At 35.8% G+C, this 15,728-nt stretch overlaps 1 protein-coding gene across 1 annotated transcript; it reads left to right on the plus strand.

The window, feature by feature from the left end:
* Window positions 1-1,404: 1,404 nt before the first annotated feature.
* Window positions 1,405-15,088, plus strand: gata6 (GATA binding protein 6). The gene is made up of 7 exons (XM_062022879.1): window positions 1,405-1,559; window positions 1,915-2,833; window positions 4,896-5,068; window positions 7,404-7,529; window positions 7,601-7,688; window positions 14,362-14,459; window positions 14,567-15,088. The coding sequence occupies exons 2-7, from the start codon at window positions 1,981-1,983 to the stop codon at window positions 14,708-14,710; spliced, it is 1,482 nt and encodes a 493-aa protein (XP_061878863.1). The 5' UTR covers window positions 1,405-1,559; window positions 1,915-1,980; the 3' UTR covers window positions 14,711-15,088.
* Window positions 15,089-15,728: the final 640 nt, after the last annotated feature.

Consider the following 15,728-nt stretch of genomic DNA (forward strand, 5'->3'; position numbering starts at 1 on the left):
AAAAAGCAAAATAAACATGTAAGAGAGTTGCAAGCATTAATCATGACACCTCCAAGTTTGAAAACACTGACACGCACGCACGCGCGCGCGCGCGCACGCACGCACGCACACACACACACACACTTAATGAGTGGAATGATTCGATTTGACACCTCTTTTGATCAGCTCAGTGTGAATTGGTGTCTCTGTACATTTAAAAAAAAAAAAAAAAAGACATCCCCGCAGTCACCTCACCTCTCACTTGTTAAATAAACTAATTAGCGACGGAATTTATTGATCACCCTCAATCAACAAAAGACACGAGTCAGCACCTTGACTGCAGCCCACACATAAATGCACATCTTCTGACCAATATCTTATTCATTTCACCCTTAAAGTTGCTTCAAACTCCTGCAGCAAGCATGGAATATCTCAAAGAGTTAAATGATATTATTACACATTTGACATACAATCGAAAAGGTGTTTTATTGATCAAGAAAGGGGATTGAGTCATGCAACAATGCATTGATTAGGTTTACATTCATTTGACCTAATTACATCAAATAGTTATACATTTTAAAACAGGAGGAGCAACAAAACAATAAACAATTCGTATCTATTCAAATTGTATGATAATATAACAAACGAAAAGACAATGGACACTTATTTATTTGTTTAGTAAAACAAAAAAAATACACACTTTAAACCGTAATACACTGGAAGGAAACTGTTAGGAGGTCAAATTATCTTCAATAATGCCCCTAATATTTACAGTATTAAAACAAATATAGAATGTGGTTGATTATAATTGTCATAATAAATAAAACAGCACAATCGCTAATGCTAATGTAAGTGTGGTATTTTCGATACATTGTTAAAAAAAAAATTGTATACTTAATAATTATAGAACATTTGAAAACAATATTGTATACTTAATAATGATAGAACATTTTAAAAAACATTGTATACTTAATAATGATAGAACATTTTAAAAAAACATTGTGTACTTAATAATGATAGAACATTTTATAAAATTGTCACAAATATTAGAAGAGGTTTACACAGAACACGAGTGAAAGAAAATGCTAATTTGTTACAAATCCAGACAATTAAACGTTATTTAAATAAAACACAGTGAAAAAGACGATTTTGTTATTTATGTATGTATTATTTATGTTTGTCTATTTATATATTTCTTAACTTTCTTTTTAAAGACAAACATTAATTGAAAAGTAAAAAAAAAAAAAAAAAGTCACTTGACGGACAATTCATCATTTAATTCACTTCATTTAAAAACAACTTTTTTTTTTTTTTTTAAAGCGCACTTCTGTGCAGCTTGATTGATTGGAGGGCGAGCACAGGAGACCACGCCCCCCTCACACCCGAACCACCCCGCCCCCCCACTAGTTTCGGCCGCGCCCCCTGCAGAACCAGGTCTGGCTGTGCTGACTCCTGCGCTGCATTTTCGCTCACAGGAGAGAAGAGAAACTTATCTGCCGTCTCCCACTCGGACTTCTTGCTTGTTTTTGCGTGTGCGCGCGTGTGCGTGTGCGTGACACCTATGGCACACCATTGAGCAGGTACGTAACCCCTCCCCTCCCCCACACCCCACTGTAAAATAGATGCTCATTTTGGCACTGCAGCCTCTTCTTATCTGCTTCTTATCTTTTTTTTGTGTGTGAAGACATATTGCGTGGGCTTATCTGACTTGTCTTTATTTAACTCCCACTTCACTGTGGGAGAAGAGCAAGGTTTTTTTTTTTTTTGCCTAAAGCCGTTTTATAGTTAAGGTTGTCGTCTGTTTTTGCTAGAAATATTGGGACGGTGCGACTTAAGGGGGTTGAGTAAAACGCGGGTGAAGGTAGAAAGCGTTATTTTTCTGGTGCAGTTCCAGATATGAGGCATCCACACGTACTCACTGTAACGTGTCCGCAGGGTGAAGACGTCCCTGGATATTTAGACTCCCGTTAACCCTCCAAGGTGTATGGAAAGTGCTCCTGGATGGACCTGGGCGAAACCGGCTGGTCCATGGTCAAGCGAGAAGCCTCCAGCAGCCCAGGGTCGCCGGCCGAGCCGAGCTACCTGCCCGGTGGTGACAGCCGAAGGAGCGGCGCGCACACCCCGGACGAGCTGAGGACTTCCCCCGGCGACCTTGACCCGCTGGGCGGCAGAACACTCCATCCTTACGCCCACTTCGGACACCACAGCAACCACCTGTGCGCCGGCGAGGACGTGCCACTCTTTACGGATCTAGACCTGCAGGGCAGCAAGCTGGTTCTGTCCGGAGGCGCGCACAAGGCTGCCGGCCTGCTGGTGGACCCCTCCGACATGTACCAGACCCTCGCCATCGCCGCCGCGCAGAGCCAGAGCGGATATGATTCCTCCAGCGGCGGTTATATGCACTCCAGCCCCAACTCCCCCGTGTACGTGCCGAGCTCCAGGGTGGGCTCCATGATCCCCAGCCTGTCCTACCTGCAAGCGGGCGGCGGCTCCGCGCAGCCCGGCCACGCCGTCTCCAGCCACTCGGTGTGGTCGCATTCTGCCCCCGAGAGCCCCTCGTACAGCACCGGGAGCCCCCACGCGTCCGGCCGCTTCCACTACCCTCCGAGTCCGCCCATGAACAACGGCACCGGCCGGGACATTGCCTACAGCAACACACTGAATGTGGCCAACCGGGCCGAGCAGTACGGCCTCTCCCGGCCACTGAGCGGGGCCTACCCGGGGCCCTACTCGCCCTATGTGGGCCCTCAGCTCTCCCAGCTGCCCACGCCTTGGACCGGGGGGCCTTTTGACAACAGCATGCTGCACACCTTGCAGAGCAGGGGGGCACCTTTGATCCGTGGTCCCAATGGAGGTAAAACTAAAATCACCTCAAATATTTGAAGAACTCCACTTTTCAATTCATGCTATGACAAAATTGCACTGCTTTTTTGCCATTTTATTTGTATAAAAACACATTTTCCTCACTATTTTAAACACTATTAACACAACTCATTATGGACAGAACGCAACATGCGTCATTGGACTTTTCCTGTGCGTAAATACACACATTTCTGCTAATCCATCCATTTACTACCGCTTGTCCCTCTAATCCTAAATATCACAAATATTTTTCGATGAAGTGACAACGTATTGAAACAAACATATTTTTAAATCAAAGTCAAAGTTAAATAAGTTAACAGAAAAATATATATTTTTTTTTTAATATTTTGTGCACTTAATAAAACAATCTCACTTTGATAAGCCTAAATAATACATACAATTATTAATAAAGTGCAAAATAATTTAAATGTAATAAAAATAATAATAATCAGACACCAAAATATTGTCCTTCTTTTTACAATTTGTGCACATACCATTGAAAAGGTAACAAATATATATTGCTTATTTGAACATTTTGTGCACATAATTTAAAAAATATCTCATTTTGATAAGCCTAAATAACACAAGTCATTATAATTACATTTATTAAAATGTATTTTTAATCATGATTCGAGTTAAAAAGAAGGTAGACGCAAAATATTGTCCTTTTTACATTTTGTGAAAGTAAAACCACACATGTGTTGCTCTGCTAAGCCTAAATAACACAAATCCATAATTAAAAAAGTAGCAAAAATCGTTAACATGTTATTTAAAAAGAAAGAAAGAAAATCAGAGTGAAAAAGCAAGATTATGTGCTTCTTTCGACATTTTGTGTGCATAAAAAACTAAATTTAAATATGTATTTTACCATTTATTGGTGCTATACTTCATTATAGCTCAAGTGTCAACATAATTTAACTGTATTTTTTTTAATGATTAAAATGTGAGGTTAAAAAAGGTAAAATCCAATTATAATGCATCATTTACAGATTTTGCTTTTTAGTCTGCATTAAAAATGACTTTACTGACCTTAAATAACACTAAGAATGATGCAATGTCATTAAAATCCTTCTTTTGGTTAAAATTACAGTTGAAAAAAAGGTAATGGTAAAATATTATAGGTTATTTTCATTATGATTTTGCTATTTTATGTGCTTGAAAACACACGTTTGTGACTGTGCAACATAAATAAACAAAAGCAATCATAGATCAAGTGTGTGCATGTAAAATTGTTTTTTTCTTGTTAAAAAAAGAATTTTGCACTTTTTTGGCCATTTAATTTGTGTAAAAACACGTTAGCTTAAATAATGTTACAGCTCAAGCGACAACGCTACTATACATTTTCTTTTATAGCTGAGCTAAAAGTAAAGTTTAAAATAAAATAAATGATATCATTTGTGCATGTGCATGAAAATATACATTGTCTGATTGCTCTGAACCCTCAAAATATGAAGTTGACCTTTCTGCCTTATAAATAATATAAACTTGATTATGATGTTGTTGTTTTTGCCAGCCTAAATGATGGCATTCATTTCGAAATATGACTACATTAAGTGTTGTTAACTGAAAAGGTCAAATGTCTTAAAATGTACACAATTTGTTTGTGCGTGAAACTTGCCGGAACACTCAAAAACGTGAAATAACCTCAAAAGTTAATTTTACTGAAATATATTGTTTACCATGTTGCGTTTTTTTTGTAATTTTGTGTGCATAATCTAAGCAAAAATCAATATTTAATCATAACAAGCTGGTCTTTAATGTCCATCCATCCATCCATCCATTTCTACCGCTTGTCCCTCTCGGGTCGCGGGTGTGCTGGAGCCTATCCCAGCTGCACTCAGGCAGAAGGCGGGGTACACCCCGGACAAGTCGCCACCTCATCGCAGCGCCAACACAGATAGACAGACAACATTCAAACATACATTGACACACTAGGGCCAATTTTAGCGTTGCTCATCAACCTATCCCCAGGTGCATGTCTTTGTCATTTTTTTCCAATTATAACTGCAATATGAAACTTCAATATCATTTCCTTGCAATGTTTTATTGTGCAGTTTCTGACATTCTGGACGACATGGGGGAGAGCAGGGAGTGTGTGAACTGTGGCTCCATCTCCACGCCGCTTTGGAGGCGTGATGGCACCGGACACTTCCTGTGCAACGCCTGCGGTCTCTATAGCAAGATGAATGGCCTCAGCAGACCACTCATTAAACCGCAGAAACGCACGGTGAGCATTGTATGATTACATATTACATACACAAATCTTTATTTTTACTATAAGAAATGTGACATACACCCATGGGACACTTCATTAGGGACACCTACACACTCTCACAAGCTCCACCTTGAATTGATAAGACTGTATTAGGACTGTCAAATAATATTGTCAGTATGGTGCATTGAACTTCCAATTTAATAAACATATTGTTACAATTTATAATTATAATTAATGCCGATATTGTATTGGACTCATTGGATTGTGTGTCCCTAATGAAATGACCTGTTTTCTGTTTATTGAAATTTGTCTTATTTTTTAAATGGGTCTCCATACACAAACTACAACAATAAAATAAAAAATTATATTATAGTTGATAATTTCTTTTTGTAATCGTTCGACTCGTCTGTTTGGTATCATGACTTTCTTCTCAACGAATAGACAGTTTATTGCTATAAAATGTTGGTTTTCTTGCACAATTCAGAATTCATAAAAATAACTATTCTTCAATTAATTACTGTATGAGAAATAGTTTCTAAAAATAAAATAAAAAACTAATTAAAAATGTAAAAAAATATGCCTTTTCTCATAGCATTCAGACTTCTTTTCATCAATGTACGAGTTTATTGTTAAAATAAATAAATACATTTCTGTATAAGAAATAGTTTCTAACACAATAGGGGAAAAAATAACAAAAAATTGCAAATATTACTTGTTTTTCCTTGTAGGATTTAGACTTATTTCGCATAAATATACAAGTTTCTTGTTATAAAATTATTATCTTTGAATCAATTACTGTATAATAAATTGTTTATGAAATAGGGGAAAAACTAAATGGCAAATATTATTAGTTGTTTTCCTTGTAACAGTCAGAATTATTTTGCATAAGTTTATTCTTATAAAAAATAATTATTTTAAAATTATTTACTGTATAGGACATATTTTCTAAAAATAGATTTAAGAAAAGCAAAGTAAAATAATACGACAGGCATTCTAACTCTAGCATTAATGTAGAAATGTATTGTTATAAAATATTTTATGCATAAGTTGTGATATAACAGTAATGTTGTTATATATTATTGCTAAACGTGGGGACATCAAATTAAGATGTACATATTATAACTTTTTACATGCAGCATAAAGACTTCTTTTGCAAAATTATGCATGTTTGTTCTTATAAAAATTAGATTTTTAAAATTCCTAACTGTATAAAATATGATTTTAAAACAGGGGAAAAAATAAGTAAAAATGGCAAATATTATGACTTTTTCCTCATAGCCTCCAGACTTTTTTGTATTAATGTCCATATAAATGTCCAAATGTATTTTTATGCATGTCAAATCAAAATGGTAAAAATCATGACTTTTTTCCTTGTAGCACGCAGACTTCTTTCACATAAATATACAAGTTTATTCTTATAAAAATAATTATTTTAAATGAGTTACTGTATGAGATATTGTTTCTAAAATATTAATTAAAAATAACCCAAATGATAAAAATTACAACTTTTTCTAGTAGCATTCAAAGTCCTTTCTAATCAATGTCCAAGTTTATTTTAATGAATTAAAAAAAAATACTATGTAACAAATAGTTTCTCAAAACAGGAAAAAAATGACCAATATGACTTTTTCCCGTAGCCTTCAGACTTTTTCGCATAAGAATCCAAGTTGATTCTTACAGTTAAATTTTTCCTCTGGAATATTTCAAATGGTATTTTTCATAAATTGCAATAGGTTGTCTCGTAAAATCATGACCTAATGCTTGTAATATTACCACTTTTTCTTGATAAATTGTCACAAATTAAGAGGCCTTACTAAAAAATGACGTATTATTAGTTTGTAATATGACTTATTAGTAGTTTGTAAAATGACTTATTTGTTTGTAAAAAGGACTTATTATTAGTTTGTAAAATGACTTATTATTAGTTTGTAAAATGACTTATTAGTTTGTAAAAGGACTTATTAGTAGTTTGTAAAATGACTTATTATTAGTTTGTAAAAGGACTTATTAGTAGTTTGTAAAATGACTTATTATTAGTTTGTAAAATGACTTAATTTTAGTTTATAAAAGGACTTTTTGCCAGGAAACGATCCTGTAATGTGTGTAAGACGTGTTATTAAATTAGTGTGAGCGTGTGTGTATGTATGTGTGTGTGTGTGTGTGTGTGGGTGTGTGTGGGGGTGTGTAACCCCCATGCACACACATACACACACACACACACACACACACACACACACACACACACACACACACACAGTAATAGAAGTGCTGTGACTATCAATCAGTATGCAAAGTGAATGAATGAGATGTCCTCCACGACCTCTGACCCTTGGTCTCCATCCTGCAGTCCACATCCAGAAGGATCGGCCTGTCTTGTGCCAACTGTCAGACCAGCACTACGACACTTTGGCGCAGGAACGCAGAAGGAGAGCCAGTTTGCAACGCCTGTGGTCTCTACACTAAACTACACGGGGTGAGTGACTCTCATTCCAAAGCATACACAAAGGGGAATATATCTAAGAAACATCATATTTGTTGGTGCAGGTACCTCGACCACTGGCCATGAAGAAAGAAGGTATCCAGACCAGAAAAAGAAAACCTAAGACACTGAATAAAGCTAAAGGAGTCTCAGGTGAGAGGTTGTTATGATAATGACCACTTCATTAGGTACACACACCCGCACACACACGCGCACACAACTAACACAGAAGAACAAAAGTTTTATTTGCATCTTCCTAACACTTTCTAATAAGCTGCTTACTTCAAATTACTGTACGACTTAAGTGTTTTTTCTAGCAATACGAAGTTTGTTCTGTAATATTGTGGGGTGCATATGTATGTATATATATATATATATATACAGTATATACAGTATATATATATATATATATATATATATATATATATATATATATATATATATATATATATATATATATATATATATATATATATATATATATATATATGTACATACATATATGTATATACATATATGTATATACATATGTATTAGGGATGTCCGATAATGGCTTTTTTGCCGATATTGTCCAACTCTTAATTACCGATACCGATATCAACCGATACCGATATATACAGTCGTGGAATTAACACATTATTATGCCTAATTTGGACAACCAGGTATGGTGAAGGTAAGGTCCTTTTTTTAAAATAAGATAAATAAATTAAAAACATTTTCTTGAATAAAAAAGAAAGTAAAACAATATAAAAATAGTTACATAGAAACTAGTAATTAATGAAAATGAGTAAAATTAACTGTTAAAGGTTAGTACTATTAGTGGACCAGCAGCACGCAGAATCATGTGTGCTTACGGACTGTAACCCCTGGAAGACTGTATCCCTTGCAGACTGTATTGATATGTGAAGTGAAGTGAATTATATTTATTTAGTGCTTTTTCTCCAGTGACTCAAAGCGCTTTGCATGGTGAAATATATATACAGATATATATTGATATATAATGTAGGAACCAGAATATTAATAACAGAAAGAAACAACCCTTTTGTGTGAATGAGTGTAAATGGGGGAGGGAGGTTTTTTTTAGGTTGGTGCACTAATTATAAGTGTATCTTGTGTTTTTTATGTTGATTTAATAATAAAACAAAACAAAAACAATACCGATAATAAAAAAAAAAACGATACCGATAATTTCCGATATTACATTTTAAAGCATTTATCGGCATCTATAATATGTATGTATATACATATATACTGTATGTATATACATATATGTACTGTATATACATATATATGTATATGTATATATATAAAAGTGTTAATATGTATACGTATATGTATACGTACATATATATGTGTATATATACAAAGGTATACATGTATATATATGTATATATACATATATGTACAGTATGTACATAGATATATGTGTATTTTTACATATATACAGTATGTATAAATGTGTATATGTATGTGTGTTTATATATATATATATATATATATATATATATATATATATATATATATATATATATATATATATATATATATATATATATATATATATATATATATATATATATATACACACACACACACACACACACAGTATATATGCATATACTGTATATTAGGACTGTCAAAGTTAACACAATAATACTTTAACTATAAATTTCAATAACGACATTCATTTTTTTATGACGGGCGATTAACGCACATGCGTTCTTTCTGACCCTCGAGCCGTGCCGTAGCGGGGCGACCTTGGCTGCAGTTCACTTGCTACTGATAAGCCACAAGCGAGCACCAATGGACAAAGGAAAGTCTGCCTTATGGAAATATCAGGTTTAAAGCCATGGCAAGTTGTTCTCCCGACAAGAAAGGACTATTTTTCGCCGTGAAAAGAGACAACTTCCCCGTAGCAAACGCCTGCTGCGAGCGTCGTTCTAGAGGTGGGTGGTGCTTCACTTCCGTGTTCAGATTAGGGCTAAGGTGCAGTGATAACATAACATCTAAATTGGTACTGTGACTGATTTAGTAAGTAAGACGACATAAAAGCTCAACAGAAATGAAAGACGGTAAGCAGGAAGTCGAAAGGGGACTTTTTTTTTTTATTGCAAAAAGTCAGTTCTGTCTTCAAGACATGTCGAGACACCTTGTCAAACTAATCACACTTTTCCGCCTTCAAAATAAAAACGCTTTGCTTTACATCCGGTTATCTACATTCACAAAATAAAACATTGTTAATTGTCTTGCATTACGACCATGCTTTGTCAAAGATGTTTTGTAAAGAAATCTGTGATATTTGCACCTGAATAAATGCTAGTACATCAGTTGAGGAATATAATCCCGATTGTAGCTGAGATAGGCTCCAGCGCCCCCCGCGACCCCGAAGGGAATAAGCGGTAGAAAATGGATGGATAATGCACCATTGAAACGTGCATTTACTCTTCCTTAGTTTAAACAGTTGTTGCAACAAACAAGCTTATTTACCTCTACATATGACAATGCGGATCTCCTTTTTTGGTAGAATGCAAACTCAGCTCGTTGTGATTACTTACAGATGTCCAATGTTCTACAGCAATCAAAACAAATTCACATTCAGTCTGTAGTTGCAGCTTGATGCTCCTTTTTTGTGTAGTAAAGTGGCTTTATCCTTCCTTGCTGTAGTTGTGCATATATGCTGTCAGCTGTGGTGACATGGATGACATCTTCTTGCAGAACTTGGTCTTTACAGATGTTTAGTGGTTTACGTCCGTTTAGTAAAGGCATACGTTTAACTTAACTGTGGTTTATTTGTTGACAACATTGACGCAGGTAAACCGCCAGCGTAGCGTTCTCCTCGGCTTGTTTTCGATGTAGCTTGCATTCGTGCTATCTGCGCCATCCTCCAGTATATGTTTCACTTTAAGATGGTATTTGAAACTTGATGTGTGCCAATGATAAGAATGTTTGTTGCTGCAAAACCAACAAGTTGCCTCAGTTTTATCTAAAGTTCTGTTTAGAAGCGAAATATCGGTATCGGTTTCAAAACGTAAAATTTATGACTTTTTAAAACGCCGCTGTACGGAGTGGTACACGGACGTAGGGAGAAGTACAGAGCGCCAATAAACCTTAAAGGCACTGCCTTTGCGTGCCGGCCAAGTCACATAATATCTACGGCTTTTCACACACACACAAGTGAATGCAAGGCATACTTGGTCAACAGCCATACAGGTCACACTGAGGGTAGCCGTATAAACAACTTTAACACTGTTACAAATATGCGCCACACTGTGAACCCACACCAAACGAGAATAACAAACACATTTCGGGAGAACATCTGCACCGTAACACAACATAAACACAACAGAACAAATACCCAGAACCCCTTGCAGCACTAACTTTTCTGGGATGCTACAATATACACCCCCGCCCACCTCAACCTCCTCATGCTCTCTCAGGAAGAGCATGTCCCAAATTCCAAGCTGCCGTTTTCAGGCATGTTAAAAAAAATAATGCACTTTGTGACTTCAATAATAAATATGGCAGTGCCATGTTGGCATTTTTTTCCATAACTTGAGTTGATTTATTTTGGAAAACCTTGTGTCATTGTTTAATGCATCCAGCGGGGCATCACAACAAAATTAGGCATGATAATGTGTTAATTCCACGACTGTATATATCGATATCGGTTGATATCGGAATCGGTAATTAATAGTTGGACAATATCGGAATATCGGATATCGGCAAAAAACCCATTATTGGACATCTCTAATATATATATATAAAGACTATCGATGATTTGATTATACAGTGCATCCGGAAAGTATTCAGAGCGCTTAATTTTTCCCACATTTTTATGTGTTACAGCCTTATTCCAAAATGGAATACATTCCTCTAAACAGGTTCTATTTAATTTTGCTAATTTATTGAAAATAAAAAACAAAAAATATCACATCTACGTAAGTATTCACAGCCTTTTGCTCAAGTCTTTTTGAATACGATGCAACAAGCTTGGCCCGCCTATTTTTCGGCAGTTTTGCCCATTCCTCTCCTCATTCCTCAGTCCTTCTCTCAAGCTCCATCAGGTTGGATGGGAAGCGTTGGTTTTCATCCAGGATATCTCTGTACATTGCTGCATTGATCTTTCCCTCTATCCTGACTAGTCTCCCAGTTCCTGCCGCTGAAAACCATCCCCGCACCATGATGCTGCCACCACCATGCTTCACTGTAGGGATGGTATTGACCTGGTGATGAGTGGTGTCAGGTTTTCTTCAAACATGACACCTGGCATTCACGCCAAAGACTTCAATCTTTGTCTCATCAGACCAGACAATTTGGTCCTCATGGTCTGAGAGTCTTTCAGGTGCATTTTGAAAACTTTTACGATGAAAGGCCTTGTCAATTTTCACATTGTCATCGTGGTGACTTGTGTGTACTTCATTTTGAGGACACAAATGAATTTATTCCATTTTAGAATCAAGTTGTAACGCACAAAAATGTGGAAAAAGTGAAGCGTTGTGAATACTGTCCAGATGCACTGTAATTTTTGGATGTCTGAGCCGCTCGCAGCGACGTTTTGCTCCTGGGGTAAACAATCCAGTGAGTCTGTGGGACTTCTCTGTGTCACGTCTCAGCGTCCATGATTGACAAACACACGGCCGTGCATCTCCTCCACCGTACCTGCTTAGGTGTACGTTTGCTAGTTTTGTTAGCTGGCTCTGGTTGCTAGCTCTTGGTAGCTCTTGTCGTGTGCACAAAGCACATAGCCAGACGGATATGCTTTTGACGATTCAAAAATAACAACATGTTCTTTGTTCTGCCCGCTTGATAGCTTTTCTTTAAGCTAGAAATATCATCACGTTTTGTTCTCGTTATCGTCAAATTACGAATTAATTTGGGTAATTTTCTGAGTTAATTTTATCAAATGACATTGTTTTTCAAGTAATATTACGCATATTTCTTCAAAAACCTTTTATACCTTTCTAATTGTTATTAAGATTTTAATGATTTATTGATTGTTTTACATATATTTTGTTAGTATTTATTATTTGGCTGAATTGCTTTTTCTCGTTACATGATGACGTCATTTTTTCTTTATGAATTGCAACTTTTTTCGCATACATTTTTTTTTTCCACAAGAGGTTTTTCATTTCCTGCCATATTGTGACGTTTATTCTCAAAGTACATTTTTTTCTCGTAATATTCAGATTTTTTTTACATAACCTTAATCCTAATTTCTTACATACCATTTTTTTTTCTTGCAATATTCTTATTCTTATACTCAACAAATTGCACCCTTTTTCTTTTTATTATTGTATTTTTTATTTTTTAAATAATAATGTGTACATATATATATATATATACAGTACAGGCCAAAAGTTTGGACACACCTTCTCATTTCAATGTGTTTTCTTTATTTTCATGACTATTTGCATTGTAGATTGTCACTGAAGGCATCAAAACAATGACACCTGTGAAGTGAAAACCATTTCAGGTGACTGCCTCTTCAGAATCAGAATCAGAAATACTTTATTAATCCCTGAGGGGAAATTAAAAATTTCAGCACAATCCTTGAACCTCATCTAGAGAATGCCAAGAGTGAGCGAAAAAGTAATCAGAGCAAAGGGTGGCTATTTTGAAAAAACTAGAATACAAAACATGTTTTCAGTTCTTTCACCTTTTTTTTGTTAAGTACGTAACCCCACATGTGTTCATTCATAGTTCTGATGCCTTCAGTGACAATCTACAATGTAAATAGTCATGCAAATAGAGAAAACCCATTGAATGACAAGGTGTGTCCAAACTTTTGGCCTGTACAGTATGTTTTTCATTTATATATATATATATATATATATATATATATATATATATATATACATTATACATTTTTTACAACAACATGACTTTTATTCTTAAGTTTAAGACTTAATTAAGACTTAATATTACAGCTTGGTTCTTGCAATGTCACAACTTTGTTAATATTACGCCGTTATTTTTACTAAATCACGATAAAAACTTTAAAAAAATATTCATAAAAAACGCGTTCTTCCAAAATGTAGACTTTTTTAATATCTATTGATATTTTACTTTTTTGCTAAAAATGTTAACATTGTTTCTGTGTATTTGGATTTTGTTTCTATTTGTTTTTGTTTGTTTATTCTATTGTAAATGTATTCTTATAAAATGACAATATTTAAGTACAAACATTGTATTTTACATAGAATTAAATTACATATTCTTATATAATCAAATACATTTAGACATTTATTCTGGATAAACACTTAATTTTGTCTCATAATAATACTATAATGTTTTTCTTTCTGAAATTGTCATTTTTTCCCCCTCATATTGCCTCATAATTTCTCATTGCACTGCAAAGTACAATATTGAATAACACTAAAGAAAGCCAAAATCTAATATAGTAAAGTTTTTTTTTGTTTGTTAGTATTTTTATTCTTAATTAATTGTAACTTTTTTCTGGTAATAATGTTTTTTTATTGTTTTATTGCTATATTTAAAAAATACAATACTTTTATAAAGTAAAAACAATACAAATAAATAAAATAATAAAAATAAAATATTTACACCTAAATTCTTGAATCTTATCTTAGTATTGTGATTTTTTTAATTTTTATGGAAATGACTTGTCCAGGGTGTACCCCGCCTTCCGCCCATGTGCAGCAGGGATAGGCTCCAGCACCCCCCGCGACCCCATAAGGGACAAGCGGTAGAAAATGGATGGATGGAGTTATACAACAATCCAGCTAACATAGAAAAGGCTTGTTTATAACAAAGAAAGGTAAGCATCATATTATTTTAGAGGCTTAAACGGTGTGCTGTTTTCCAGGAGGTAACAACTCTGTGTCCATCACGCCAACATCCACGTCCTCGTCCAACTCGGAGGACTGCTCAAAGACCAGCTCTCCGTCCACGCAGGTGTCTGGGGTACGTCGCTAAATATTTTCAATTACGTTTTGTTTTTAAAACGTGCTGAGTCGGCAAACATTCCCGACAAAAAAAAGGTGAAGGTGTTGTTGTGACGCCGCATACAGGTCAGCTCGTCCGTGCTGCCCACCTCGGGGGAAGGCTCGGTCCTCAAGTACCCGGGAGCGGACGGTCTGTACGGCGGCCTGACTCAGACCTCAGACGTGGCCTCAGTGAGGGGGGAGCCTTGGTGTCCCATGGCCTTGGCTTGAGGATGACTCTTCCTTCTGGTATGGAAGTGGGCGATGTTTGATTCTTTGCTCTCCCAGACACTTCCTCTGAGCAAGGCATGGAGTAGCTAGCGTTGGACCTTTTAAGGAGGAGAATCCTCCTGGAAGCAGGACCAGGATGATCCATTTTGGATGCAAAGAACCAATCAAGGATTTCCTCTGCAGGCTTTGGAGAGCAGTGTTGAAACGTCATCATTCGTCTTTCTAAGGATACTTGGTCCCTTTTTTTTTGTTTTCTTTCCACAACTGGAATCACATTCGCCTTCAAGTGCCGACTTTTATCAATCAGAAGAGAATATTTATGACTCTCCCCTTGTTGTATGATTGGAATAAAGTGATGGAAGTAGAGTAGACCGTCAAGCTTTCCCATGTCTTCTTCTTCCTGCTAGCTCTTACTGTATGTTTGGTTGAAACAGGGTATATTAATAACATGTTCTTTCATTTTCTTGTTGAAAAATGAGGCTCAGCTCTTCTCACTAAGGTACGCGCATGTATCAAACTAGTCAAGCGCACGCAAATGCTCATTTTAAACGAGCGGGCAATATTTTCCTGCGAAAAGGTGAGAGAAGACGCCTCATGTAAAGTTCAGCATTAAAACTGGATTCAAAAATACCAGAAATTTTTATTTTTTATTTTTTGTTTCACGCCTCAATAAGGTAAAGATTCCAGGGGTGTGTTTGTTTTGCCTCACTGCACATCCCCCAGTTGACGGGTGGTGTCCTAAAAAGGCTTCATAAGCAATCTGACTAGATTATAATATCTTATTTATCTGGATTTTTTTGGCGAATTTGAAGAATGTGTTAAAGTGCAGTCCACTATATTGTTGTGCTGATGTTAGAAATGAATGCGGACATCCTCAAGAGTGAAAACGTCGCCATTGTTGGTGACAAATTGACATGCTGCCTTTTCTCTTTTTTTTTGGTTTGTTTAATTTGTTTGGGTTTGCTTCAATATTTTTTAAACATTAAAGCAAACCTTCATTCATCCTGAGAGCTTTTTA

This window comes from Entelurus aequoreus, linkage group LG16 (assembly GCF_033978785.1).
Source record: "Entelurus aequoreus isolate RoL-2023_Sb linkage group LG16, RoL_Eaeq_v1.1, whole genome shotgun sequence".
NCBI lineage: Eukaryota > Metazoa > Chordata > Actinopteri > Syngnathiformes > Syngnathidae > Entelurus > Entelurus aequoreus.